The sequence below is a fragment of the Temnothorax nylanderi genome, unplaced genomic scaffold, assembly GCF_030848795.1.
Source record: "Temnothorax nylanderi isolate EJ_2023f unplaced genomic scaffold, tnyl_v1.0 TNYL_tig0154_pilon, whole genome shotgun sequence".
In the NCBI taxonomy this organism is placed as follows: Eukaryota; Metazoa; Arthropoda; class Insecta; order Hymenoptera; family Formicidae; genus Temnothorax; species Temnothorax nylanderi.
In genome coordinates, this window is record NW_027249216.1 from 305,256 (window position 1) to 330,658 (window position 25,403).

Consider the following 25,403-nt stretch of genomic DNA (forward strand, 5'->3'; position numbering starts at 1 on the left):
CTCGCTCGCTCGCTCGCTCTTGCGCGCGCGCACGCACGCTCAGGCTACGCGCGTTCCCCGCGCGCGTATGTACGTGTGCCGCCGCGGCCGCGGGCGGCCGCGTCTATCTCGCTCGTTCGGGACCGAACGGCGAACGGTAATCGCTCGGCCGTGCTTACGTCGACGACGCGCGACGTCGCGTCAAACGAAACGCGACCCGAGGAAAAGGTGCACGCACGTACACACAACACACACGCACACACACTCCGGCGCACTCGTTGGCGCTCGCGCGCGCCGCTCTTTCAGTCTACGTCTGTCTCTATCTATCTATCTATCTATCTATCCTCGTCTCTGTTTCACTCGCTACACGCAGAAAGGAGTCGCGGGAGGTGTTTCTGTTCCTCTCTCTCTCTTCCTCGCTGCCTCTCCGTCTCGCTCGCTCGCTCACTCGCGCACTGACAAGAAGAAGGTCTTCTCCGTCCCGCTTTCGTCGCGTCACGTCACGAACACGTCGCGTCACAACTGGAGCGAGGTGCCTGCTGCTGCGCGGTACTGGAGCGACACGGTGTGACGCATCACGACGTCGTCGTCGTCGTAATCGTCAGCGATTCAGGTGCGTCGCTGGGGGCGCCTCGTCGCCGTCGCCACCACTGTCGTTATCACCGCCGCCGCCGCCGTCGTCGAAGTCCTCATCGTTCCTCCGCACCTCCTCCTCGCAACCTCGCCGTCTTTTTGGTATATCGTGACCCGCGTTTACCGCTCGCGCGCGTCCTATTGTCTTCGATCACTCGTCGCCGACGTCGGCCGTCGCCGTCGTCCGTTCACTTCTCACCGTCGCTCACTTCACTCCGTACAGTCCGTACGCTCACTCGGCTGCCGTCGCCCCGACTCGCCGCTGCGTACCGCGCATCGCCCCCGGGATCGTATCGAGGACGAGGACCTCCGGTCGTCGTTGTCTTCGTCTTCGTCTTCGTTGCCGCCGCCGGACGCGGCTCTCGTCCTCGGCGAATCTCGCTTTGTCGCGCGCGCTCAGATCGCAGGCGTCTCGCAACACGGGAACGGTGTATCACTGCGGCCGCACGATGTACATAACGCATACGTACTCCGTGCGCGCGCACGTACACATACACATGCGCGCGGAGGTACGTAAACTTCACACACACACACGCCGAGTATACGCACGGCACGCACACGTACGCGTCACCCGTAACGCGCGCGCTTGACAGAGAGACGGCACAGGGCACAGCGCGGGAGAGATAAAACGACACGGACGTCGGGCGCGAGGCGCGAGGCGCGAGGGCCGCGAGGGCCGCGAGGGACGGAGCGAGAAGAGTGGGAGCGGACTGAACTTACTGTCGTGTAAACACGAGCAAGTTCGGAAGTGTGACTCGTAGATTTCGCACGCGCTGCACGACTACACGCAGATGAGTCGGCGGTGTAGTCCCCCATCCCCGCCCCGCTCTGCCCTGCCCCCCCCCCCCACCTCCCTATCTATCCCTCGTTACGCTCTGTCTCGCTCGCTCGCGCCTCCCTTCACGCCGTTCCTCTCTCGCTCCACCTCTCGCTACCGCGCTACTCTCTCGCTGCTATCGTCGCGTCGTCCTCGTTCCTCGCACCGGCGGAGAACGGTGCGCGCGCATCGCCGTTTGTTATGCCAGTGCTGTACGAGTGGCTCGAGACGGGGGCGAGCGAAACCGCGCCTTCCTCGGGATTTTCTCTGTATCGTCGATACGAACAACTGTTCCGCATATGGATATATATGGATCGTAACTCGAAAGAATTGTTCACTCAAAATTGCCTTGACGGTTTGTTTTTTCTTTTACACGTGTAATCTTCTCGACAGGTGATCGTGCGAGCTCCGAGCTGTCGCGTCGTTGCTATCGCGTTCTCACAGAAATTCATCGAAAATAAATCATTTACGCGCGGCGAATCGAATCCGCGGAAATCGGATGCCGCAACTTTGGAATATCGAAGAGAAAATACAAATGTGTCTATATTGACGCCCGTTTAAGCTTGTATTACTTACAATTAGAATTGAACTCCACGAAATATTGATTGCTTTACTTTCTACCGCAGTTAAAGTCCGAGAAATCTTTAGTTTATCCTAAAGGATATTTTTTGTCCAAGATTTATTTAACGGCATTCTTTGTGCAGAGAAAGTTTTCTAAAATAAATGGCGTTCTATACATTTCTATACCTTTGTCTACGCAAAGCGAACCCAGAATCGTCGATACCTACGGCGGTATTCATAGTCGGATCTTATATCTAAGATCGTCTTAAGTCTGGTCAAAAGCAATCTTAAGACTCCGTCCAGCCAATCACATGACCGTATTAGCAACTTAAGACATTACTTAAGACGGTCTTAAAATAAGACCCGACTATAAATACCGCCCCTAAACTGTAATTAAAAGGACAGTGGTCAACTGAACTTTCACTGGATTTCGAATTCTGAGTCATATTTACTGCAAAAAAATAACGGAAAAATTACCTGAAATTATTATAAATAAATCAGTGGGAAATTTCGTTTGTGTGTGTATGTGTGTGTGTGTGTGTGTGTGTGTGTGTGTGTGTGTGTGTATGTGTGTGGCGCACTTGTGATGAATATGTTGATTTTGTTAGCTCATGTGACAGCTTTTATTATTCCGTTTTACGCCCCGGAATATAATTAAAATATTTTACAATACTGAATCAATTAGTAAGTTACAATACTTTATCTCCTTCCGGGATTGCATTATTGGTCTCGTGTTATTAACGGTAACACATTGGCATGCAGGGTAAGGCGTGTTATCTCGTCCAGCGGAGCCGCCGAGCGGATTGGCGGAGCGGACGTTTTCCGCGCGCCAGGATATTTCTCGTGGAAGAATCTTTGCGAGTCGTCGTCGTCGTCGTCGGCAATGAAACGCCATATGAGCGTTACATACCGCTGCGCAGCTTCTCGTATGGAATATCTCGTTGTTTTAAAAAAAAAAGAAACGCGTTGCGCGATATTGGGATAGGTCGATACTTCGAATTTGCGATAAAGGCGCAGGCGTAAAACAAGCGAGAAATTCTATCGTGCGACGACACGCCGACGGCACATTGTCGAATAAAGGACGAAGCTGTCCCAAAAAGGACCTCGCGGAACGATGGGTGGTGAGGAGGGTGGAAAAGGGCAAAACTCCAGCTCCGGCGCCCGCACGCGGTACGGCACTGGCTGCAACTCCGCGTCCGATTGGACCGCGACCGACGCACACACATACACGCGGGGCCGTGTAACACACCGTGGAGTACTATCGGCGTGCGTATGTCGACAGTCCCTGGAAGCGGTAGAGGAGGTCGCAGGGGGGCGGAAGGGGAAGGCACGGTGCCGGACAGGGGGGCGAGGTGCGAGGCTCGATCGCGCCCGAACGTCGGCGGACATGTCCGACGCGAAATAGTCGACAATTGACGCGATAGAGAGTTTGGCGAGAAGGTAGCAGCAAGGGTGAGGGGCAGGGAGGGGGCGGGAGGAGGCACGCTGTTCTCTCGGGTGAACCGCTTCCCCTTTTTCAATTTTATCATGCGATCGACGTCGCAACTTGGACGTCGCTACGCAAAATTTAACGAAATCTATAATTCTGTTACGCGCTTTCTGTCTCTCTTTCTCTTTCCTTCCTTCTCCTCGCCCGTTCGAGCGACGCTACGGAGATAATCGCGCGAGGCGGCGTTAGCCGATGGGGACTGTAGAGAATTTAATCGCGAGGTGCCGAGAGGCTCTCGAAACTCGGAAACCAAAGAGAAACAATATATTAAATACAATAATTGCGGAAAATCCGTTGTAGCTTGTTTATCATGCGTTACGTATAAATGTTAGATCTGACAGAATGTATAAATTTCTCGATGTTTAGACTCGTGCACCAATGGACGGCCCGGGCACGGTTACATGGGAGGAATTCCTCGAGAATGCAGAGAAGTTTCTTGTTGTTTCAGCCAAGATATCGGATGGATGGGAGCTTCGCGGGGACAAGGTACACAGTTTACCGCCGAGTCGCTCACTCGCGCGAATTACACGCTAACCGACGTATAAAATATGTAGATCGAATCATTTCATTAACGTTGTTGATGAAACTCACGATTATGCGATCCATTCGCGTGGCGCTTATTTGTAAACCTACAAAAATATAAAATCTTGTAAAAAATCTAATAAACTGAGCAGTCTTTTAAAATGTGTTGCACGTTAAGTTGTAAAATTTACAAATTTAATGTTTGAATGCTCAAAATGTAGTATTATTTACGAGCTTTTTGGACGGGGTGGTCAAAAGTTATTGGCCACTTAAACACGAGCCAGAGATTGAGGGATACATTTATCGCATACCGCGTGATATTTGGCGTCTTTTTCGTCTTCTCTCGTCCATCTAACAATTTATATGCACGCTAGGATATTCCTGGAGAAGCTTATCTAGTTAGGAGAGCCAAGTGCTTCGTACCGAACGACTCGGCTACGAAAGAGGACGGATCGACCGGTGACGACGATGCCGAGGAGTTCCACGTGAAATTTCGAGAAGACCCGCACGAAGCTACCTCCACGAGCGAAACGCCTTTCATCATCGAGCATCACATTCTGTGGTCTATTAGCTACAGCGTCCCGGTGCTCTTCTTCAATGGGTGGAAATCAGGTACCTAGTTCAGGAGCGTCGGCTACTTGCAAGTTGAGTGTATTTGAAAAAGACCTCTGTCCACGCGCCGCAGGACTCATAGAAAAACAAGAGACTTCCGAAAGAATAAAGTACACCGAAAGCTGTTTTCGAGAAGGGCGCGGCATGGGGCGCCTTTCCAAAATTTCGAAAGTTAGATAGGGCGATATAGGGGATAGAGACAGAGCCTGAAATTTGCGGTTGTCGGCACCGTGCATTCGTGCCATATCCCTGCCTCGCGTGCATCGTTTTATTGATTATAAACGCAAACGTGTCCGACTATTTCAATATTCGCGCAGATATGCGGACCGTATTAATTAATCCCGATAACGCATTTCGGCGGGGCGGAAACGCGTCATGTCGTTTGGAATAATTAACGCTCATTATCTTTCACGTATTCATCAACGAGGGAAGGATTACGGCAATTGTCGTGAGAGATCTGACGGGCGTTTTTTCATTTTGTCTCTTTTTTTTTTAGATTTCCCCGGTATTAACCCAGTGAGCGTAAATGAGGCTCAAACGGTCCACGGTTCCAAATTAAATTACACGGAATTATCGCAGGCGATTCATCCTATCGTCGGCACGCCATTCCTACAATTACATCCGTGTCTGTCGCAGGGGCTGCTGCGGACCATGTCGAAGAGGTGAGAAGCGGCAATTAAGTAACAAGAGAACTAAGAAAAGAAATAAAGGCTACTTTAAGAAAAGCTAATCGGAGGAACTTTACCTTCTGAATAACTCTCCTGTTTATCGTGGACTTGATAAATGTTACAGCAAGAATAAACTCGTTAGTTGGCTGAGCTGCGTGGCATCCGCGGCCCTAAATCTCAAAATACATCCTGAATACTTCAAACTCACTCACTGAAGCCTAAGACGTCTCGAGCATTCTAAGACCTAAGGGACAACGAACATCCAAGATCCTGTAAATATTTATGTGCGAATATTATCCTTTGTGTTTACTGAAAGAAGGAGAAAACAAGCCATATTTTACGTTCGTAACTCTAGAATTATCGTTCAAGTGATCAGCGACTGGTCATTCGAAGTCGCTTCCTGCATGTAGGTACCTAAGCATAGTCGGAGAGATCACCTCGGTATATGCGAGAAGTGCCCGGGTCTCATCTCCGTTCGGGCATACGCGAATAATTCCAGTCACGGATATTCGATGGCGACGACGATTCGAGTGGAATCCGTTCGCGGGCGTCGACAGCGCGGCGGCATAGCGGATCTAGCATTGACCCACGGCGGACCGAGTAAATTGCTCGCAATTGGGCGACGTTTCGCATCCGCGCGCGAGGGGAAAGCGGGAGGGTAAAAGAGGTTGGAGCGTGGAAAAGAGAGCACGCAATTAATGCAACCGCGTGCGCGCGCGCGCGAGGCAATTAGTCCGCAACAAGGACGCATTTGCGTGCGGCCCCGGGAATATTCGTTCTCGACGAACGCGCAGTTTTCATATACGCGCGCGCGCAAGTACGTACAGTCGGCTGCGTTAACGATATCCGGGATGCGAGGCGATTAACACGCTTCTCGCTAATTTTTCTTTCGCTCTTCGCGAACGAGAGACCTCAATCGAACCGATTTAATCGCGATTAATCACGTAAAGGAAGTACGATTCTGAAGTATCGCAAGGAAAAATAATGTAAGAGGAGAGAAAGAGAGAGAACGAGGATATTGTCGGGCACCGTTGACGCAGCCGATTGTAAGCAACGCTCCTCGCGTCTCGCGCGACTCGCGCTCGCATCCGCGCGTTCGCGTCGCACGCGCGTCAGCGATTCTCAACCGAGCCACCGCCGCCGTCGCGGCGGACGCTTGGCGATTAATAATCCCGTTAGCCCCGTCCTCCCCCATCGCCGAACACGGCCCGTGCGTGTGACGAGCGTCCGTATCACGAAACACGTGCCGTTCTAAATTACAATAGCAAATGTACGATGTTATTCATGTCCGACCTCCATTCGGAATATTCGGATAGTTCTCGCGCAAGAAGACAAAAAAAATGTCGAGGTTATTCTTTATTTACAGCGGCGGAAGTGGGAGAGGAGGGAGGGCTGGAAGCCCACGTTTCGGCGCTAAATGGGGCAATACTAAATGGTTCGATACTCTCGTCGAGAGGATCGAGAGGATAATCGAAGTACCTGGCTTTTGTACGTGGATCGCGAATCGAGGAACGCATCAAGTTTTCATTTGTCGGACTTGAATGACGTTCGTTAATATCGACTAGATATTTCCGTTATTATGAACTGAAAGATCGGAGATTTTCTACTTTATACTGTCATTAGAAAAAAAAACATCTCTCTTTTTCTTTTATAGCTATACTGAACAAATGCGACGATTCGCTAAGCTAATTAATTTGCACTAGTTGCGAAATTCCTACTTATATTTAAATAAATATGTATATGTATATACTTTATTATATCATCGAGAGTCTTCTCATTAATCCTGTAATTGTAATTAGTGTAGTTGCAACGCGTTAAATTTTCTTGAAATTACAAGCAAGGACGAAGATCAATTATTTCTATTTCGTAAATCAGTGAAACGTAGATTTATATTGAGTAACATGAGAGATTGTGAGAAACTGTTTACATTGTGAAATTTCCGATTCCTGATAACGATGTTTGTTGCGAAATGAATATCTATAGTTCTTTTTCTTAAGCATAATATCGTAGAATTATTTTTTCTTCGATCCTTCGATGCGTAAGAGGTCGCTCCGAGACTATGCAGTATTTACTTTTGATATTCTCTTTCAATAATCTTTGACAGATGTTTTTCCTATATTTTAGATGATTTTTAGGGAAACTTTAAGAATATTTTTCGACACTATTCAATTCGAAATCATCAAGGCAATTTAGGCTATTATAAAATTCATTAGTTACATACAAGGTTAATTCATTTTCTCTCTCTCTCTCTCTCTCTCTCTCTCTCTCTCTCTCTCTTTTTCTCTCGTTCTCTCTGTTGTAACATCGCTTCGAGGTACAAAAGCTTGAGACAGCGGAGTGAGAGTGATCCATCGGGGCAAGAAAGCGGCCGCTGGCTCCACCTACGAAGGCGCGACGAGTCGAAGAGAAAGAGAGAGGCCCGTTTTCCTCGTCGTTCCCGCGCTTTTCGAACTCGCGCGGGCTCCAGCTCGAATTACTCCGCGCTCGCGCTATCGGTCGCGGTTCGCGATTCCGCGCACAACGGGAACAACGAGCCGTCGCGTAGCGTCGCGTCGCGTCGCGTCGGATCGCGCGTGTAGCCAAGTAGTCTCGCGGCTGCCGGATACGGCAATTCTCCTCGTGCTATAGATACTCGTGCGATATCGCGCGAGTTAGGCCCGAGACAAAGGCGCGAAACGAACGAGTATCATCTTTCATCTCCCGTATCGCGTCTCCACAAAGTGGAGGCGTACCGAAAAAAATATAGGCAAAATTGTCCGTCTCTTTCCCTCCTTTTCCTTCCCTCCCACGCGCGCGCGACGCCGAGTCCTGAAAATCGATAAAAAAGGAAGAGAGAGAGAGAGAGAGAGGAAGGGTTCATTTCAACGGGAGAGGGGTGGCGTTCCTCTTCGATCGCGCGCCAAAACGCGGATGCTGCGAGCTTTCCGAATTTCATTCGGCGCGACGGTGCCTGGCTTCTCGAAGGGATTAACCCAGGGATCGAGCGCGACGCACGCTTCGCTTTTCGACCACGTGATATCGCCGAAAACGTCGCGCGAATTTCTTCTTTCCGCCACACGTGGCTGTGGGATTTAAATGACGGTTCGGGATACGCGAAAGGCGGGCAGTGGCGCCCTACGCTTTATCCGAATTTCAGGAGGAGGCGTTTTATCGATCCTATATGCGCCGCGTGGGCAGTACCTCCTGACATCCGATTCGTTGCGCACGTCAGACGGAAATAGAGGCGCCCAGATAGAATCCGGGGTGACAATGAATTCGCCATGGCGACCGCCGCCAAGTCGCGGAGGTGGTGGAGGCCGTGGAGGAGGATATAGAGCGCGAGCGCGGGACGCGCGTTCTCTGCCCCCTCTTCTTGCCTCCCCCGCCCTCCTTCTCTACCCCCCATCCCCCTCTCGTGAGGGAAACAACCCCCACCGGGCGAACGCCACGAAAACCGTCGTATATGCGACGAGAGTCATTCACTCCCTTTTTCGCCGGTTCGCGGGATTCTCGCTTCCCGCCGGTTTTTACCGGACGACACCGGACGACACCGGATGACACCGGATAACGCGAGAGCGAGGCAAGGGCGAGCCTGATGATAATGGCGTATCCCTCCCCCGAAAAGCCCGCTTGGAACACCGAAAGGAGAAAGGCGCGACCTCCGCTCCGCGAGCGCGCGATCTCCTCTCCTCCGGCGATCATTGAGAGGATACTCGGCGCGCACACGCACGCACGCGCGTGGATTCAGCATGATTTTTTGCTTCGCCCATCGCGCTGCCCGTCGATTTATCTCTCTCTCTCTTTCCCTCTTCCTCGTCCGCGCTCTCCCGCCTCCCGCCTCGCCAATTCCACCCTCCTCTCGCGCGCTTTTCGAACGCGTGGCATGAACGTCACACACACACGCGCGCGGCTCTCCTAGCCGCCACATTCGCGCTATAAAGAAGCAACTTTACGCCGCGCCTCCACAGTCTCGCGATCGTCGCCGCGTCGCGCGCAGAAGCGGGATCTTCGTTATCCAGGAGCGCGAACGATCGCGACACGACACCGACGTATGTATCGTACACGCACGCCACGCACGCACGCACGCAATCTCGTCGTTCGTCCATCCGCTCGTTCGTCCCCGGTGCGCAACGCGACCAGTTGCGCGATGCGCGTTACGATGATGACTTAGAAACGCACGCTGTCCGCGAAAGTCCGCGACGTCGACGCGAAGAGAATGAAAAAGTAACTGTCCGGGTAGGGTATCTCCTCGGGGGTGAAATACGCGAGAGAGAAGGCTGGAAGTTTTAACCCTTTGAAATTGTGCGCGACGTGTTTACCGCTTTACAGCGAACGATGGTGCACGCGTATCGCCCTGATTGCTCGCGCCTCGATTGTTCCCTCGTGTACGCGAGCTCGTATCGATTCGCGAAAAGATCCCATACTTATGTCCGGTCGCGTTGCAAAATCAAGTTATCACCCGCGCGGCCTTAATTCACCTCGGGCTTGGTTACACACAGGTGTTTTTGCAGAGACGCGTGTCTTTTCTATCGCTTGAGACGTGACAGACAGACGCGTCTCGTTCAAGTTTTATTTCGCTCCAAGCAGATGGATCTTGCTACGAAGACGTCGCCGACGATGTCTTCATATATGTCTTGTTCTCTTCAATTTGATCTTCTACGTTTTTTCGCGCGATCGAAAGTTTTTCCACGTAATCCATCCTATTTCCTTCCGCTGGGAAAAAAGTTTATATAAAAAAAGTTTCTGAAGGCTGCGCGAACGATTATGGGGTCCGAAGGTTATCGGAATTAATCAGGGACGAGGCGGCGGAATCGGAGAGCTTAAATTTGGAGCAAGGGCACCCGTTAAGGGACACTTAGGGCCTCCCGATCCCTCCCGCGCTCGATTGCGCGCCGCGAGTCAAGGCGGTAATCGCCGAATCGACGAACGCTGGCCGGCCGAGCGTGAAACGAAGCTATTCCGCGCGATTAGCTCACCGGTCGATCTTTTCTCTCTGTGCCGTAATTAAAGCTGTCAAACCACTCAACGCGCCTCGTAATCGTCGCTTGTCCCGAACCCGTTCCGTTTTCTACGCCGCCGATGCTAATCGAATCGGATGCATGCGACGTGTGAATTTGCTCAATAACAGGGAATAAATTACATCGCGCCTGGGGCGCTTACCAATCTTCTGACGCGACAAGTACGGCATTCTAAGCAAATGTCAGTCATTCGTAATCGTTGAAATTGTAGCAAGTTGCTAATAATTCGAGAGAGAGAGAGAGAGAGAGAGAGAGAGAGAGAGAGAGAGAGAGAGAGAGAGAGAGAGAGAGAGAGAGAGAGAGAGAGAGAGAGAGAGAAAATTCGAGAAGGAGAGAGATGTGCAATTCGATAAGATGCGCTATTTTCGTTACGATTGATTTACTACCTCTAGGATCAACAGCTGTTTGTCTTTCACGTTAAATGTAACGTGTTATGTAACAGATTACACGCCGCGCACGTGTTGCATCAGTTGCGCTGACTAGAATTCATCGATCGAAGAGTTCAAAGAGAGAGAGAGAGAGGGGGAGCAATAAAGAGACGGGGTGGGAGAAGAAGGAGAGATTCTTTATAAAGTAATATTAAGATATTAAATACGGAGATAAATTGAAGTAAAAAGGAAGACGTGAAATCTGACGACGTGTACCTTCCATTGACGGGATAACAAGTGTCAAAGCTTTAACGGCACAAACACATCTGCTGCTGGGCGCGTTACGCCGAAAAGAGTAAACAGTAACGACATCGGATTATGTATTCAAGCGGATTTGTTTGCGCTCGCGAAGAGCACTCGTTTCGCGACGCGCGTTACGTAAAAACACGATCGGCGATTATTGCTCATTAATATCCATGCATGCGTTTGATCACAGGCGGTGTTAAAAATAAATGCTAAAATACGTCGATAGGCGGAATAATCCTGCGGCATGGGTTTTGAAAAATATTAGGGATATTAAGATTCAGCGTACTATTAATATCACAGCGTACATCGTTAATGTTCTGTTGCAGATAACAACAAAGGCGGCTGTTTGCTCATCGATCGACGTGATATCGTCCTTGCGAATCTCAAAGAGCACTCGCGGTTATTGCATTTCCGTGTCTCCCACCGCCTCCAAGGGCTGTCTCCGTCGTTATCTGTCAGAGTAGCATCCTCGTGTCGTCAAAGGGTTAACAACGGGAGCGACGTTCGAAGGAGAAAGAAGGAGAGAAGAGAGAGAGAGAGAGTAGACGGAGAGGATAGTCCGAAGCGCTGGGAGTTCGTTCTCGAATGAGGGAAGGCTCGTTTTCCGAGCGAGGAGCACGTCGAGCGTAGCCGAAACGGGAGAAGAATCACCCCCGCCGTTCGCGGACACCGCTGGATCATCATAATCGAGTGGACAAACCGCCGACAAACAATAGGGACCTGGCCGGTGGCTTCCGATGGGGTCGTAGCCGCCGCACGCAGCGCGCGCGTATTCGTAACAGTATATCGCGATGATAGGCTAGAGCCGGTAGCGGCAGGAAGAGATCGTCGTAGGGGGAGATCGCCATAGCGTAATCGTACCACCCAAGGTGGCACAGATTGAGAGCCCCATCAGCATACATCCTCTCCTGGCTAACGAGATACCCAGCGTGTCCATCCAGTTCGTGCGCGCCGTTACGCCGCTTGCCGCTCGTCAGCTTCCGATCGGCCGAATCGCGTCGACGAGTCAGAAAATTCTGACGCGAGTCGGAAGAAGGAAGAGAGAAAAAGAAAGAGAGAGAGAGAGAGAGAGAGAGAAAAAGGCCGACCGGGATTTAGCGCTTAATCAACGTTGGAGCATCTAATCCTTCATCCCCGTCATCCGCGCGCGCCTGTCCTCGATCTCATTTTTTTTCCTTCGTCCTCCATCGCGTCTCATCCCTCTCGGCTTAAATCGCGCCGCGAGCGTCACCACCTCGACGTTTCACTCAGAGAAGAAACGGCGGCGCGAGAGCGACAGAGGGGGAGAGAGAGGCAGGCAAATTCGCTCTTATAGTGCCCCTCGACGATCCAGCTCCGGCGATTCTCTTCCCCATCGGGACGCCCGCCGCTTCCGGCTAACTGGAAGTGAACGCTCTATGTAAACGATTGCCGAGCGCGGTTCTCATTGGAACACACAGGACGCAGGAAGCGCATCATGGAAGTGGCAAGCGAGCTGTAAGTACGATCTCTCCAATCACGTGAAATATCGCTATTTTTATTTCCTCTAGTCGCTTTAACGATTGCTCCTGTGACTTGTAATAAATGACGCGATTGATTGATAAACGGCGATATCTTGATCAAGTTTGCATTTGCTCACGATACGCGAATATCATTCTCGAAACGGATTTTTTCCTTCTTATATTCTGACGCAACTCTGCTTGGTCATTTGTTTGGATTGTATTACATTTTATTATGATGAGCTATTATCATCAGACTGCTGATAACCATATGCGACACGTGTGTATCAAATAAACTTTACCCTCTGCCATTTGAATCTTTTGACCCAGTTGCCCCCCTTTTCCCCCGAAATTTGGAGTCTAGACCTATAAAAAAATGCCACGTAATTTTCGATAAAGACAATTTTAAGAAATCAACTTTAAAAACAGTTTTTTCACATATTATTTCATTCGAATGTGTTTTTTAATATTTGAAATATAAGTATGAACGTTTCAATCTCTTAAATTGTTTGGCAGTTGATTAGCATTATTTTTCCAAACTTTTATGTATATATTATCTTTATAGCATTTTTTAATGCTTTTAATTCTAAGAATTATCACCTTTTTGCGTGCACACACACTTGACACGTGGCAAAATATAAATCATTCGTATTGGTTTATTTAGGTTGCATGTTGACTTTTAGAACTTTTTTAATTAAATGGATTTTAATTTTGCTAATAAATAACACGTATAGGAGGATTCAATTTCAATTCTGTCTCGTGATGATATCGCATGTCTCTCACTTTCTCTCTTATAATTTTATTTCTCATGATATTTTTTGCTACGCCTCACGCGATAGTCGCGATAAAATATGCGTGAGTTACGACGATTTAATCGTATTTAAGCTAAATTTTAAATTAGTATATCATTAACTTCTACCATGAATATGAAAAGGTCGTAACTTTTTATTTACGATTTGGTGATTAAATCGTAAATGAAGAGTTACGATCTAGTCATTCTAGTCATAGTAGAAGTTAATGACGTACTAATTATATACTGAACAATAATTTAGAGTTAAGCTGAAACGTGTAAAGCGATTAAAAATCATCGTAACTTGACGTATATTTTATCGCGATACGATATGTTTAAACTTCTAATCGTTCGCTGCGCGACTGTCATAGCAAAAAATATCGCAACGATTAGAAAATAAACATTATAAGAAAAAAAGACACGTAATACGCGTTTATCTCATATTACACCGCGAGTTATATTACACCGCCTGATATACAAATAGCATGTCGATAGTTCGATTTATGTATCTGAAGATTGAGACGAGATATTTTACGTAATTTAATCATTGCAACTCGCTATTAAAAATGGCAAGTCGCATTTCAACGACGAGTATTCGCGCGGTGAATGGAAGTCACCCTGCGTATATATATGCGGTTGATCCATTATACGCCGCCGTCATATATCGTATTCAGCGGCAGCGAGATTCATTGGCACAGAATTCCATAATGGCAACAGCGGGTACGGGTGCTCGACGGCTGCTCATTAAATCATTGTTAAGCCCGTTCTTTGTGATAAGGAACAGAGAGGAGAAGACGGTTGCGCCCGCGCGCGCGCGCAGCGCATAAGAAATCATCGCTAATTCTAATGAGAATGTGCGTAGAGATACAGCTTCTGCGACGGTGTGTTCTGTCGATGAGCTTCTTGTCTCGAGAGGACGTGCCTCTCTTAGACGACACAGATCACAATTCGCAAAAAAATTTTATTTATAGTTTTATGTCACGTATCGTGCATTCTGATACGCATGGCCTGCACACACACGCATTTTGCTTTTTCACCTCTCTTTTGCGTTGCCTAGTATAAAAGATTGTAAAAAATTTCGTGCGAATCGTAAACCGCCCAAATTGTATTCTGAAATCTAGTGACGTAGGCTGCTCGATTACAAAAAGAAATATAAAAGAGGAGAGGGCTAAGAATAGATTTAGAAAGAGTTAAAAACAACGAAATGTATGATTAACAAAACTTATTTGAATGAGAAGTGCGAGCTTGAGACACGATCCGATGGGTATACGCCAATGAAATGTATTATCGCGAATGCGAAACTGTGAGCGACATAGAAGTTGCACACGTATATCCTTACTGCTGATAAGGAAATACGTGCTCCGCCTCTATCGGATTAAGCGCTACAACTGCAAATGTATCTCTTATCTCGTGCGATCACCGCAGTCGCGATAGAATTTGATTTAGCAGACTAGACGCGTGCCGTCTTCGTTTATTTTTACATCGCGTGAGCGATCTTGCGTAGAATTACCTGCTCTTATAGTCGATTCATTATATTGACTCGGGATAACGAATGCTTCGATATAAGATTCCTAACGTCGCGAGATTAAGACATTCTTTCCTCCTATGATTTCGCTTTTCATCAAAGTTTTGCAGCTTCCGATCGTGCGTAGAGATGTCGGTTACAATGTGCACGCGCGTAATACGTGCCATGTAAAACCGGTTACCGTAATAGTTTGCGTGCTAATTATTCAATTCAAATGCAGAAGGACAGGCGGTAAAGATACAAAAAGTCAAAAGGCTGCATGGTTTTTATGGAAGTTTTTACCCGTCGGCCGTACAACATCTGAAATCAGACATCTCGACGCGCACTTAAGTTCTTTACTTATGACTATGCAAAAAAGTCAAAACCGAGACGTCAAAATTCGAAGCAAATATTTACGAAGTAACAAATTCTACCTTTACATCTTTCCTTATCTCTTTCCGTCTCTTCTTCCTTTCCGTGAATGAAATATTAAGCATCAACGAGATTATGAGTAGTACAGAAAATCTTTTTAGGCTTACGTCCAATAATGACGTTGGCTTTTCAAAATAAACAAGAGAAAGAGAGAGAGGAAGGAAGGGAGAGATCTAGCTGAATAGTAAATCTTCTGTGTGCAACTTCTTACGTAAGCGTATTCAACAAGTTGTTTGCCGAAGATAATTTTGGAACTTTTAGCCCGAGCCAACGTCGAGGGATTGAGTATTTAGCACGATGCCCGCGTGTCATTCTGCAACAGCTCGAATCCAATTAATACCTGTGCTCTATTGATTTATTTATCCATTCGTCGCTCCGCTTTATATTCGGGGCAATTAAAAACTGGAGCGTGAGAGAGGCGGCGCGGCGCGAGGGGGTCTGCATTATTCCCGCTTTTAACTATGCTTAATTATCTCTTTCACGCTGATCTCTTCTAACACACAAATTGCGGCTACTTATTATTCTTATTTCTAACCACGCTTAATTCTTCCGCGCTAATCCATTCTAACCAGCTTGCGGCTACTTTAATAGCGTAGGATAGCCGCAAAGGATACTTGCTCTGCCAAGCCGATCGCCGATTTTATGCTTTCCGCGAAATACGTATGGCGGCATTTGTTCGAGAGCCGTGAAATTTTTACTTCCGACGTCATATCTCGTTAAACGGAAAATATTCCAATTGACCGTTATTCGAGACGAGCGCGTCGAACACGCGGCAAGGTGATACCCTTTAACTCGGTATTCAGTGCGATTCATGAATGTTGTCGATTAACCGTAATATAAAACCGCGGAAAAAAACCGTACAATGCAAAACTATATATAGAGTAACTCGGCCGGAAACGCGCCGGGATCTATCATCGTAGCCTGACATTAATTCTCAGGGACGATGTTTTCCCATCTGTCCGCGGGTCCGGAATGTCCGGATTATTTTTCAACGGTCGCGTGAGGCTAATCGTGTCATGCAGCATCTGCGAATGACGTTATGCGCCGAGCATTGTGTCGCGCTATCGACGAATTAACTGGCGCAATTAAAACTCGTCTCATACGTCGCGTCGTCGCCGTCGTTCGTTTACCTCAATATTCTCATTCATCGCGGGAACTCACACTCGCTGTGCTGAGTATATCGCGTTGCGAAATTTTGTGGAAAAATCCCGGACCACAGAGTCGTGTTGAAGTACAGCTGTTTAGAGAATTCTTGACGATAAGATAAAAATACCGGCCAGTGTGCCAGTAAGGACAGAGAAGTAGGTCACGATCTTCTCCCCCGTGACATTACCATCTCGGCGCGACGGGTTTGCGCCGGAACTTCGGTACGAGAGACGGAAATAATGGAAACATCCGCGAAACGATCCATGACGAACGCCCACGTCGCGTGCGCAACTATCGCGCTCGCCATCGTTACCGTGTAGCCAAAGGCTTCGTTAGCCTGGGAATTTGTCACCGCTCGACATTGCTCCTCCTTCTTCTTGTTATTAACGCGAGCCACGCGAGAAATGATGTTCGAATGGGCTCGAGCGGTGTCACGCCGCCGCGCGTACCTATAACATTCGCGACTCGTGTAGACCCGGAAGATCTTCGAGACGCTCGCGAGAACTTGGCGGAGACCGCCCGAGTTTTCAACGTCCCGGTCCACGCTGCAGCCTATGAGCGTTCCACTTGTTAAGTTACACGAGTAATCTGATATCCATTCCCTGCCGACAAAATAACCGAAATCGAGATTTATTGCATGGCGATGTTATATTAACATCGATGACATCATCGGCGACCATTAGTATTAGGACGCAACACCGTCCTTTCGTAACGAGCGTTAGATAGACGTGCCCGTGTCCTTGATCGATGACGCAATCGCGGATAAAAAAATTCGGTTTTTGAACGGCACGTGCGAGATACTTGCCATCGGAGGTCGGTGACATTTTACGACGACGGTTTTCGCCTAAGCCTAAGAATTGATAATTGACAAAGATAGACCATTGACAAGTTGTGCGTATTCGTCCTAATAACTCTCCTTTCAGCTCATGCAAATGGGCTCACGGTTCACCTCCATTGCCTTATACGTTCCTTTACGCCGTCACGCCGCATAACCGCGTGGGACGAATTTTGTGTTTTAATCGCATCGCTCGGATCGTAAAAACTGCTAGAACTTGAGTTATTACAAAAGTCGTGTGGTTGCATACGCGAGACGTATTTATTTATGCCACATGGAAACACCACACAGAGAGAGCGTGGCGTCGACATCTATAAATAAAATCAGAGATTCCTTCATGTTCCAATTGATCACGTTTTATTCTCCAAAAATATTGTATGAAATCTAATAAAAATTAGCAATTTAAAAAGTGTTGGCTTTTAATTAAAAAAAAATTTAAAAAAGATGAGAAAGCATCGTTTGCATCTTAAGACGACAAGTTAATTTGTTTTCCACGTGTATTTGCTGCACCTGCACTATATTGTCGAATTAAAGCAATAAGCGCGACACTAAAGCCTATCATTCGCTTGATCCGCTTAATTCCGTAACAGCTTCGTATTAGCAAGCACATAATATAACGTAATAATAAAAATACATTCTTAATTGGCGCAAATACATAACAGCGACGTTCTCCAATAGGAGAACGACAGTTCGTTATCTTGCAATGTTAAAAGAGTTCCTGCGATGACAATTCGCAGTGCAATTTCTCGTCTTTTGTAAGTGCAACGCGCGTAGGTGCTGTCGATACTTCCTTAATTGTCTGACGTACTGTATCGCGATAAAGACGATTCGCCTTGGCAGCGATGATTTTTCTACTATCCAAGCCTTAATCAAATCCTAATCGATCAGCATAATCGTATTACTTTTCCGATTTCGAATTGGAAATATCTTGCATCTCTCTTTTTCTGCATGACAAAGCGCGCGCTTCTTATGCGGTTATCTTCTGGCTATGTTTCTTCGTGGACGCTGCTGAGATTGCATTATGTGCACTTCAGAGAATTATAAGATTGAAACCTTGTGTCGCTTGAAATAGTCGATGGTTTAAAACAGTTCCCAGTTAACTGCGGAAGAGACCGGTAATCCTCGAAAGGTGCCAGGTTCGATAAATCTGAGTTTTAAGAAGAATTGTTTATAGCCACGCGTTGTCGTGTGAAGTGCCGCTGCCAACAATTGGGAAACGTGCAAACCGTGCGTTAATCTCAGATTACCATAAAAGAGTGCTAATTGTTGAAATAAACCGTACGATTGTCCGGGAATTGAGAGAAGTGCAGAAATGAAAATATTTCAAATGTAATTATTGTTTCGCGATATTTAGCGATGTTATAATTAAGATATTAATTTTGCAGACTAAATTCTCATGATTATTTTATAAATTGTTTTGTATATTCCAAGTGTAATTCGTTTCGCGATATTCAACGATGCTATGAGGTATTAATTTCGCAGAATAAATTCTCGTGATTATTTTATAAATCGTTTTATATATTCCTGGTACGAGTATTATGGACGCTGACGGAACAGGGTAAGCGAAATTTATTTACGATTTCGAGCGAGACGCGAGAACAAAAATTATTTTACTGGACGATCGCAATAATCATTCATCATTTGTTATTCACGAGAATAACAATAAATAAATTTCGTAAAAACTAGATATGCAGATTTTAAAGGCTATTTATTAAACTATATTTTGCTTTGATTTTTGCAACGTTATATGAGATAATTACGATAAGAGATAAGCGTTACTTAAAAGGTAATAAAAGACTCATTAGTTAACTTACAAATAAACGTCGATCACAAATAAACGTGTTTAGAAATAAAAATCCTATGTTTGCAAAGCTAACGCTAAGGTTGATATTGGAATTAACCATGAATATCCCGTAAGTGATTATAAATTCGCCGGAGATTACTATATGATTTTGTTGGTGTAATTTGGAAGAAATATTATCTATGTAACATAAAACAAAAAAATTTTCCGACGTATTATACGTATAGTTATATTGCCTGTCAACATGTAAGAATAGACACTCATTACAAAGAATTTTATGTCATTGTTATCAGTTTTTCAAGGTTTATGGAAAATACGAAAAAGTCACGTTTATTGCGAAGAATATTAACTCTTCGAGCATCTGCTGCTGTATGTTACAGTAGTCATCTCGAAGTCGGCACGTTTACACGTCGAGTGCCAGACAGAGTATCTATCTTTCAAATTAGATGAAATATATGTGGGTGTATATTATATATAACTGTATCTTTTCGCGCGAGAGATCGTCTCGAAACTCAGGAAATAGTACATATACAATAGACACAATTTGCGTAGTTTTAAAAGGCATTAAAGCTCGTATCTTTCAAGATTTACGCGTTATTAGTGAGTTATTCATAATAATGAATCTACGAAGCAATATCCTGACAAAACGTTCATAGTGAAAATGATCGAATTTTCAAAGGGGGAAAAGAATTTTGCCGTGAAGAGAGAAGAGTTGTAAAAGAAAACGTTATCAATGCGTTCCAGGTCGCCGCTATCGGGGACGGAGAATCAGGGCAGAATCAAGGAGAGGAGCTCGTATTACCCCCAAGAACCCAGCAAGAGGCCGGAGACCAGGGGGCAGAAGGTGCGATCATGTCTGAGCCATAACGCGCTAACTATACTTACAGTCTCCGGCGTTGTCGGCGGCGTGGTACTCGGGATAATCCTGCGAACCACGCGGGAGAAATGGACGCCCCGCGAGATCATGTACATCAATTACTTCGGCGACCTGTTCCTGCGGATGCTCAAGAGCTTGATCCTGCCGTTGATTATCTCGAGTCTGGTGTCGGCCATCGGCTCGCTCGATCTGTCGCTCAGCGGCAGGATCGGCGCTCGCGCGATCGGCTATTACATGGCTACGACCATCTGCGCGGTTATATTAGGTCAGTGAAAAAAAAGCCTAATTTAGCTCGTCGCGTCTGTGATCGGTACAATTATTCGCCAGTCGCGACGAGTCCAAGATTATTTTGCATCGCGAATAAAAGCCGAGCGATAAGGCTGAAGAAACCTCCGTCCAGATATAAGCGCAATTAATACGGAAAGCTAAATACGATTGCGTATTTTCGCGTACAGTTGGATATGCGTTTAACGTTTTAAATAACGAGGTTAAATGATACGATTGCTCACATCAGCGGCGCGAATCGCGATCAAGGGATTGTGGCGTCTCGTCGCATCGTCGGGAGTCGTCGCGACAGCGCGCGGGCAATGATGCATTTCTCAGAAACGGTAAACGCGATGCGACAAGCGGCAGATGCCGCGCAACAGTACCCGCCGGCATTTACATATCTGGTCGCGGAGGGAATGCGCCTGATAGCCCTGAATTCTCGTGACTCATCTCGGTTAATTAACGCGCACGACCCAGCGGAGAATCGAGCGCGAACGACGCGACAGACAACACAAATTAGCGGCAGATTACTCGGCGACATTATCGCGGAGAGCTCGCGCTGCTTTACAATATTTTGCAGCATCGGACAAATATGACGTTTTATATTGCGTTAGTCCGGAGATTAGACCGGTTATAACTTGAAACTTTGCTTACGTATCGCACTTTTTCCTCTTCTTCTTTTTGCAGCATTATCGCGCCAGCTGAACAGTTTCTATTTCTCGCCATTGTGTCACCGCACTTATCTCGCCGATTTTTTATTGCTACCGCTAAGGTTCTTCGTCGCTCGTTTGCCCCCGCGATTGATTAAACGAATGACAAAAATGCGAAATATCCAACTGCCGAAAGCGCATAACAGTTGTCGGTTAAACTCTGATCTTAGGCATAATTCTCGTCATGACGATCCAACCTGGTGTCGGGAGTTCCGCACAGGAAAGCAAAAGGCCGGCGCAAAACGTTTCCACTATCGACACGTTGATGGACCTAGTCAGGAACATGTTTCCGCCAAATCTCGTGCAAGCGTGTATCGCCCAACATCGAACCGAGCCCAAGCTACCCGAGAATTCCAGTGGTAATAATCACTTTAGCGATAGAAGAATGTTTTCAATTAAATCAAATAGCAAATTTCGACCAATTTTTTGAGTTATTTTTGCCTGTAAATTTCACGTTTAAATTAATGTTGCCTATTAGTTCCTATGGAAGAATGGGAATTGGAGGAGAAAGTAGTCTCGGGCTCCAACATCCTCGGACTCGTCGTCTTCGCGACGGTGTTGGGCATCACCCTCGGTAAAATGGGACCGAAAGCGAAGCCACTGTTGAACTTCTTCGACTCGCTATCCGGCGCTATGATGCTGATAACCAACTGGGTAATATGGTAAGACTCGCAAATAAACATCCGTTTCTCGAAACGCATTAATTTTCTCAAGAAAGACTCGCACAATCGTTACGTAACCATATCGTGATCGCGCAATTCTGTCGTGATAATTCTATCGTGTCATCTCGACTATGGATCAATTTTAGAAATTTATCAACTTTTGATTTATTAATTTTTTAAATTCTTATTATCATTAATCTTGATTATATGTCTTATTGAACTTTTCGATTTGACATATTGCTATTTTACTTATTTATAAATTTGTTTTCAATTTTTTTTTTCAATTTTCTGCAATATCCTTCAAAATCGCCTTCGAATTCAGAATCTCGAGAATATTTCCGTATGTTGCGTAGGCTGTCGCCGCTCGGTGTGCTCTCCCTGGTCGCTTCAAAGATCACGGAAATGAAATCGCTCGAAGAGATAGTCGGCCAGCTTGGGATGTATTTTCTCACCGTGTTGGTCGCCTTGCTCATACATGGCTTCCTAGTGCTGCCCGGGATGTACTTCCTTCTTACAAAGAAGAACCCCTATGTCTACATATCGCACATGGCAGAGGCGCTCGTCACTGCCTTCGGCACATCTTCGAGCTCGGCGACCCTGCCGCTGGCCATCAGCTGTCTCGAAGAGAAAAACGGCATCGATCCGCGTGTCAGCAGATTTGTCATGCCAATAGGGGCTACCGTGAACATGGACGGTACCGCCTTGTACGAAGCTGTAGCTGCCATTTTCATTGCGCAAGTACGTAAGGTCGCCCTTTCCTTCGGACAGCTGGTAGCGATAAGGTGAGTCCTTTTATTAATCTTGCGAAGAAAGATTTGTTTCTAATTTGATCTGTCTGTTGTATCTAATACTTTTTCTAGTATCACGGCGACCGCCGCTAGCATCGGTGCGGCTGGAATTCCGCAGGCCGGCCTAGTGACCATGGTGATGGTGTTGGACACGGTACGACTTCCGGCCAACGATGTCTTCTTAATCATCGCGGTCGATTGGTTACTGTAAGTCCTCGCTTACGATACAATCGGGATTACAAAGAGCATCTTTAATTATGCGCGATGTGTTTGCATTTGCAGAGATCGATGTAGAACGACCGTGAACGTTATCGGTGACTCACTCGGCGCGGGGATCGTTCAGCATCTCAGCAGGAACGAGCTCGCGGCATTGCCGCACAACACTCAGCAAACGCAAAACGGAGCCGATTGCCACGCGACCACGTCGATATGAGCTGGGACGTTCGTTAATCGTTAAACCGTGTCTCCTCGACCGACGATTACGAAACCGCTTCGCGATCGGAGGATCGGATCATCCACGGCAAACATATCGACACTTATCGCGCGGCTTATCGTTGAAATGTTGCCATAATTTCTTGAGCTTGCAAGAGTCGGAGTCAAATCCGAGGATTTAAGAATATATACGAGTAAATGAATTAAAATTAAAAATTAGGATTAAGAGAATATAAATAAATTTATAGACGACAACATGATATTACTTGTTACAGCCGTGTCATGTCTGAGATTTCTAATTTCTTTTAAAGTTTTTATAAGTTATCCTAGAATTTTGAGGAATATATAACGCCCTTGACGGGTATCTACATTTTCAATCGTATAACAACGGTCGCGAGATGCGATCCTGACGAAGTGTTCTTGCGTACTCAGTGTTCCGCTTTTATATTAGTCAAATAATCAGTTTAGTATTAATTACCCTATATGCGAGCCAGACTACGAACGAAGGGAGCAATCAACTGTACCACCGTATCATAATGCCATATCTGCGACAAATACACGCGGAATGCAATGGGGGCGCGCGAATTTCTTCATTCAGTTATGCGTGTGCAAGTACTATAAAGAGAAAGATTACTTTCGTAGTCACTTAATTGACATCCATTCCGCGATACAAAATATAAATATACGTAACGATAGGGCAGTCAAACGTCGGTTACTAACACGTAGCTCGCGGTGCGAGCAACGAGCGTTCTATAGATGATTTTGGAATATAAGTTATGTTTGAAACTAAATATTTTTTAACTTTAGAAATCGTAGGCCCCATTAATTAGTGAATTTGCTTGTAAAATATATAAGCATATATATTTGCTTATATATGTATATGTATATTTGTCTTCCATTTTTGCGTTTGACGAGAATTACGCTTACAAGATACTGCAACGTATACAACAACCAACGTTACATTTCGTTCGAGCCGCATAATTCGCAGTCCGGTTTTTTCTTCCGCGAGTTATCTACGTTTCTTCAGAAGATTATGCATTTAAGATTGTGGAACTCGTAAAAGATTCATGAAAAGCGAAACGGTGCTCTGAGAAATTGAGTTTATCATTATCTGACACGACAAAGAGTCTCAAGAGTCTTATTATTTTATTTATAAGACAATAGAAACGAGAATTACGTATGTAACGTTGCTCGCGCATATTATTCCGCGCGGCGATTATTAGAAAATATCGTCGCGCAGTTCGTGCCATAGATTATTACCATCGTATCTCGAAGGTAGTTTTTACACCTACTCGATATTCAGTGAATAAAAGCAGACTTAATGAGTTCGATGCCATTAGCAACAATCTACTGTGGGACTTGACCCTTAAGTATGAAGCAACGTTGATCAACTCACGCCCCCATAACTCCTCGATTGAGAAAACGGGCATGCAACCATGCAAGTCCCCGCATTTTACATGTTTCTTCACGCGATAACAAAAAAAATTCCGTAAATCGTGACACAAGAATGTAAAGTTTCGAAAAACACGCGTTCAACCGTTGAGCATATCAAACGACGAAAAGCAAAATCCGTACTTAAGGGTTGAAACACTTCTTTTTTTTTTACAGCCTTTTGTCTTTTGGCACAACAAGGATGACTGCTAAATTATTATGTCTTCGCGCGACATGTAAAAGAATTATGTGGAGAAAATAACAAAATGATTAATAAACAAATTATCTGATCTTATCACGCAAATTTTTTGGTCGAAGATCCTTTTGTTAATTTTTACGCGGAACTCTTTCCAGATTTATTCCAGATTTATCTAAAAGGGAAACGTAAGTTTGGTGGACAAGTCGTTATACTCGTATATATTTGTATTATATAATTATACATATATATCGTATATATTATATTATATAATTAACGAAAATGATCCGTTAAAACTTTTGCATCATATTGCAAATGAAACCTGCAGGTGAGGCTAAAAAGAACGCGTTTTTTTATGTGCTAAGTAAAAGTGAAATGTATAGTATTTATTTTGTATGTAACGTAAATCTACTAAATGTTTTAATTAATGTTTTATTTAAACGGCCAGAATGCGGCGTATTTAAATATGGCATTTTTTATGCGCTAATTAAAAGTAAATGTATAGTTTATAGCATTTATTTTGCATGTAACATGAATCTACTAAACGTTTTATTAATTAACATTTTATTTAAACGGCCGGAATGAATGCGACGCATTTGAATGCTGTCACACACGATTTCAATTAACGTGCTGCAAATGTGCCATTTCACGTTGACGCTCGACGCTCATTTTCAGCGAGCAAAAATCTTCAAAAATAATATTTTATATATATATATATATATATATTTATTTATTTATTTAAATAATATAAATAAATAAAAAATATTATTTCTAGAGTCACGTGGTTTCGCTTTGACGTTATAGCGTCAAGAAATGAAGTTGAATTTATTCAACATCCAGCGTTGACACTGACTCGTTGATCTTCCCAGTACAATCAGAAATAAACTTCGAAATACGTAAAATATTAATTATTTTCAAGTAATAGGTAGTAATATTTTATGTATATATATATATATATATATATATGTATAGCAATATAATTTACAGAAAAATTATTCTGAGCGAATTAAGTTTTTTAATTCGCCTTTTCTGTTTTCACATGACGATTGAACAAATTTATTACGACAGCATAAAGTGTAACAACAAATCGTTTTCCTTTCTG

At 45.5% G+C, this 25,403-nt stretch overlaps 2 protein-coding genes and 1 pseudogene across 5 annotated transcripts; all 3 read left to right on the forward strand.

The window, feature by feature from the left end:
• Window positions 1–67: 67 nt before the first annotated feature.
• Window positions 68–1,071, forward strand: LOC139777558 (uncharacterized; annotated as a pseudogene).
• A 124-nt stretch (window positions 1,072–1,195) lies between these two features.
• On the forward strand, window positions 1,196–7,043 carry Atg10 (Autophagy-related 10). 2 transcript variants are annotated; one of them, XM_071715057.1, is made up of 6 exons: window positions 1,196–1,784; window positions 3,846–3,965; window positions 4,376–4,613; window positions 5,110–5,275; window positions 5,406–5,553; window positions 6,648–7,043. In XM_071715057.1, the coding sequence occupies exons 1-5, from the start codon at window positions 1,404–1,406 to the stop codon at window positions 5,494–5,496; spliced, it is 996 nt and encodes a 331-aa protein (XP_071571158.1). In that variant the 5' UTR covers window positions 1,196–1,403; the 3' UTR covers window positions 5,497–5,553; window positions 6,648–7,043. The 2 variants fall into 2 exon arrangements, with proteins under 2 accessions (XP_071571158.1, XP_071571159.1); XM_071715058.1 differs by lacking the exon at window positions 1,196–1,784 and adding an exon at window positions 3,025–3,256.
• A 2,109-nt stretch (window positions 7,044–9,152) lies between these two features.
• LOC139777556 (excitatory amino acid transporter 1) lies at window positions 9,153–24,400 on the forward strand. Of its 3 annotated transcripts, none has more exons than XM_071715049.1 (8): window positions 9,153–9,309; window positions 11,279–12,428; window positions 19,683–20,080; window positions 20,963–21,151; window positions 21,271–21,454; window positions 21,808–22,236; window positions 22,315–22,449; window positions 22,525–24,400. In XM_071715049.1, the coding sequence occupies exons 2-8, from the start codon at window positions 12,409–12,411 to the stop codon at window positions 22,673–22,675; spliced, it is 1,506 nt and encodes a 501-aa protein (XP_071571150.1). In that variant the 5' UTR covers window positions 9,153–9,309; window positions 11,279–12,408; the 3' UTR covers window positions 22,676–24,400. The 3 variants fall into 3 exon arrangements, with proteins under 3 accessions (XP_071571150.1, XP_071571151.1, XP_071571149.1); XM_071715050.1 differs by lacking the exon at window positions 9,153–9,309 and adding an exon at window positions 9,340–9,484; XM_071715048.1 differs by lacking the exons at window positions 9,153–9,309; window positions 11,279–12,428 and adding exons at window positions 13,850–18,466; window positions 18,672–18,695.
• The last annotated feature ends 1,003 nt before the right edge of the window (window positions 24,401–25,403 follow it).

Excerpts from the sequence above, each read along its gene's own strand:
- Atg10 (XM_071715057.1), top strand. The coding sequence starts at position 1,404 with ATGAGTCGGCGGTGTAGTCCCCCATCCCCGCCCCGCTCTGCCCTGCCC. Across the intron at positions 3,966-4,375 it reads GGGAGCTTCGCGGGGACAAG|GATATTCCTGGAGAAGCTTA; the intron begins GTACACAGTTTA and ends TATGCACGCTAG. Across the intron at positions 4,614-5,109 it reads CTTCAATGGGTGGAAATCAG|ATTTCCCCGGTATTAACCCA; the intron begins GTACCTAGTTCA and ends TTTTTTTTTTAG.
- LOC139777556 (XM_071715048.1), top strand. Across the intron at positions 20,081-20,962 it reads CATCTGCGCGGTTATATTAG|GCATAATTCTCGTCATGACG; the intron begins GTCAGTGAAAAA and ends CTCTGATCTTAG. Across the intron at positions 21,455-21,807 it reads ATAACCAACTGGGTAATATG|GCTGTCGCCGCTCGGTGTGC; the intron begins GTAAGACTCGCA and ends TATGTTGCGTAG.